The sequence below is a fragment of the Elephas maximus genome, chromosome 1 (genome assembly GCF_024166365.1).
Source record: "Elephas maximus indicus isolate mEleMax1 chromosome 1, mEleMax1 primary haplotype, whole genome shotgun sequence".
NCBI lineage: Eukaryota > Metazoa > Chordata > Mammalia > Proboscidea > Elephantidae > Elephas > Elephas maximus.
The window spans coordinates 86,111,115-86,114,317 of record NC_064819.1 but is presented as its reverse complement, the minus strand read 5'-3'; the positions used below and the strand labels follow the sequence as shown (position 1 = coordinate 86,114,317).

Sequence of the window (3,203 nt, the reverse complement as noted above, 5' to 3'; positions counted from 1 at the left end):
TTCCGTGATTTCCTAGATCACTGTGAAAGCTTACTGATCTCGAACTGTTCACATTCTCTTTTCATTCAATTTCAGGCAGTCACAGAATAAATGTTTCACAAAAGAAGGAGAAATGAGTAAGATTCTGTTGTCACTATCAAATCACTTTAATTTGTGCCCTCCCTCTCTGATGTATCATATTAGAGAAATGATCCTATTAAAATTAAAGAATCTTGCCTCAAGGTATTTAAATCGAGTTCCACTGAACAAATAGTAAATTTTTTCAGGTGTTGCTTATGACAATCACTGTCTTACAGTTTGCATCATTCTGCACCAAATACACATAAATATTTGCATGGCCTCACAAAACATTTAACATACAAAAGCAATATTAGTATGTTATAATTTCATGTACAAATCATAATAAGTATGAAACCATTCAGTAAAGTCTATATTATTGCAGATTTAAGCATTAGCAGCGAAAATACAAGACTTGATTACCATAAAACTTTCCACAAGACTTGAGAATAAATTTGCTGTATTCAAGTTTATACTTACTTCCCCTTTGTATTATATTTCAAGGAAAAGTAAAAAATCCTACTGATTCATTTTGCCTGAAGAATTCCAATAATTAGAGGTATAAAAGAGCTAAGTCTAATGGTTATAATATTTTTTGTAACTACAAAAGATTTGCACACCAGAATTATTATGTTAACTGATCTCTACAATCTAAGGCTTGCTTGTCTCAGTAAAAATTAAGTCAATTTGAAGACATATTTCATAGCTTTATTTACATTAACATTTTTCTATGATTTCCATTTCCTCTTCATTTTTGTAGATTCATAGTCAACTCTTATGAGTTTCCTCAGTGCATGCTTCATGTCCTTATTCCTCAAAGTGTAGATGAGGGGGTTGAGACTTGGAGTGATGATGGTGTAAAAGAGAGTGAGGAACTTGCCCTGGTCTTTGGAGGTACTGTTACCTGGCTGCAGGTACATGTAGATGATAGTTCCATAAAAGATGGACACCACAGTGAGATGAGATCGACAGGTATTAATTGCTTTTCGCTGGCCTGCTTTTGACTTCATTCTTAGCACAGCTCGAGCAATGTAACCATAGGATATAAGAATAAGGAAGAGGGGTGTAAGGACAAAGATAATGCCTAAAGCAAAAACAGACATTTCAACTACTGTTGTGTCTACGCATGCTATCTTGATCATAGCTGGCAATTCACACAAGAAATGATGTAAAGTGTTGTTTCCACATCTAGGTAAATTCAGGGTAAGTGAACATAATGCTAGAGAACAGCCCAAACTAATACCCCATACTGTGATACTCATCTTGAGGCATAGATGTGGGTTCATGATTAGCAAATAATGCAGTGGTTTACAAATAGCTATAAAACGATCGTAGGACATAACAGCCAAGAGAAGGCACTCAATGGAGCCCAACCACATATAAACATAGAGTTGAATGACACAGCCCACAAAGGAGATTGTCTTATTAGGACCCCACAAGTTAACAAGCATCTGGGGTATAATGCTGGTGGTGAGACACAGATCTAGGAAAGATAAATTCCTGAGGAAAAAATACATTGGTGTGTGCAGATGGGAATCCAGGAGAGATGCGAGAATGATGGCTGTGTTACCCACCAGTGTAATTAAGTAGAAGATGGTGACAACTCCTGACAGGACCATCTCCAGTTTGGGATGATCAGAGAAGCCAAGCAGAACAAAACCCTTTAGAGAACTATCATTGTTTTGGCCCATAGTCCTTCAATGTCTAGATCCTAAATTGAGAAGAAAAAGAAGGAGGAGGTAAAAGGAGAGGAAGAGGAAGAGGAAGAGGAGAAGATGAAAAAGAAAGAGGAGTAGGAGAAGGGAAGAAGAAGAGAAAATAATTTGTCAACACAGGCAAGGTGATTTAATGAAATACAAAAATAAGCAAAGGGAGGGAATTTGTGTTAATAATTGAAAAAATAAGTGGATAGAAAGTATTTCAGTCCGGTAATCTGGTATTTGTTGCAGGTTCTTTTACAATGATGACCTCATACATTTTTTTGTCTAAGTGACCTTGGAGTGTTCACTTACAAGTAAATGTCAGAGTATTGAAAAGATATGGTTCTAAAGTTGTGTGATCCTATGATTCTCACTTAAGCTACTTACTCGGTCAGAGAGTTTACCTATAAATCTATCTACTGGCTTAATGTCAGAAGGAAGTAACAGCGTTCCTTTTTTCCCCCATATGTTAGTGAATAGTACCTTTGATCTCCCAGCTTGTTATATAAAAGATCTGGCATTTTTCCTTAGCACCTTCATCTCCCTCATCCTCAGTACCTAACTGATCACCAAACTGGTAAATTTGAATGCAAAAATATATGTTAACTATCTTTTAAGTTTTTAAAATTTTCACCAGCTAATGCAAACCACTGTCATCTCTCTTCTAGATTCTGGTTAAAATCTTCTACCTTTACATCCAGGCTTATCCCTTTATATTGTTACAAGATTCAATAAAATCATGTCATCTGTGTACATAAAAGCTTCCAAAGGCTTTCCATTACACTTAAGAAATATTCAAATTCTTTAAGATGGTCAAGATGAATCTTCATGATTTGGTTCCTGCTTGGCCTCATTCTTGTCTCACAGATCACTTTACCCGTATTCACTTCTCGCCTTTTCTCAGTTTTCGCACAGATCAGAATCATTACCATCTAAATTGTTATGGAACCCTCCCCTTCTCCTCTGAGTAACTTATACTCATTCTTTAGGCTACTACTTAAATATTTTTTATTTGAAGAGGAATCCCCTGAACACACAATCTCTTTTACTTTGTATATTATATCATGTAGAAGGAACTCTTACAGACAGCCAGCATAACATGGAGTTTAAGAGTATCTAGTGAGAAAGCCTGTGTTCACATCTCATCTCTGCCAATTATTTAGCTATGTCATTCCAGACAAGTTACATAAACTTTCTAGAATCAGTATTCTCTTCTTTAAAAATGGGACAATAAAAATATGTAGAGTAGGATTCTACTGGAAGTCCTAGCTAGAGCAAAAAGACAAGAAAGAGAAATAAATGGCATCCAAGTGGGTAAGGTAGCAGTAAAACTATACCTATTCACAAGTGATCCCAAAACCTATTACTAGAAAATCCCAGAGAATCCCCAAGAAAGTGACTGGAATTAATAGATGGATTCAGCAAAGTGGTAGGGTATACGATCAA

At 35.9% G+C, this 3,203-nt stretch overlaps 1 protein-coding gene across 1 annotated transcript; it reads right to left on the bottom strand.

Moving 5' to 3' along the window:
- Positions 1–785: 785 nt before the first annotated feature.
- Positions 786–1,748, bottom strand: LOC126077671 (olfactory receptor 2W1-like). The gene has a single exon (XM_049887152.1). It carries the CDS (start codon positions 1,746–1,748, stop codon positions 786–788), a length of 963 nt encoding a protein of 320 aa, XP_049743109.1.
- Positions 1,749–3,203: the final 1,455 nt, after the last annotated feature.

What these genes read in the sequence shown, in the direction of transcription:
- LOC126077671 (XM_049887152.1), bottom strand. Translation starts at nt 1,748, where the DNA reads ATGGGCCAAAACAATGATAGTTCTCTAAAGGGTTTTGTTCTGCTTGGC.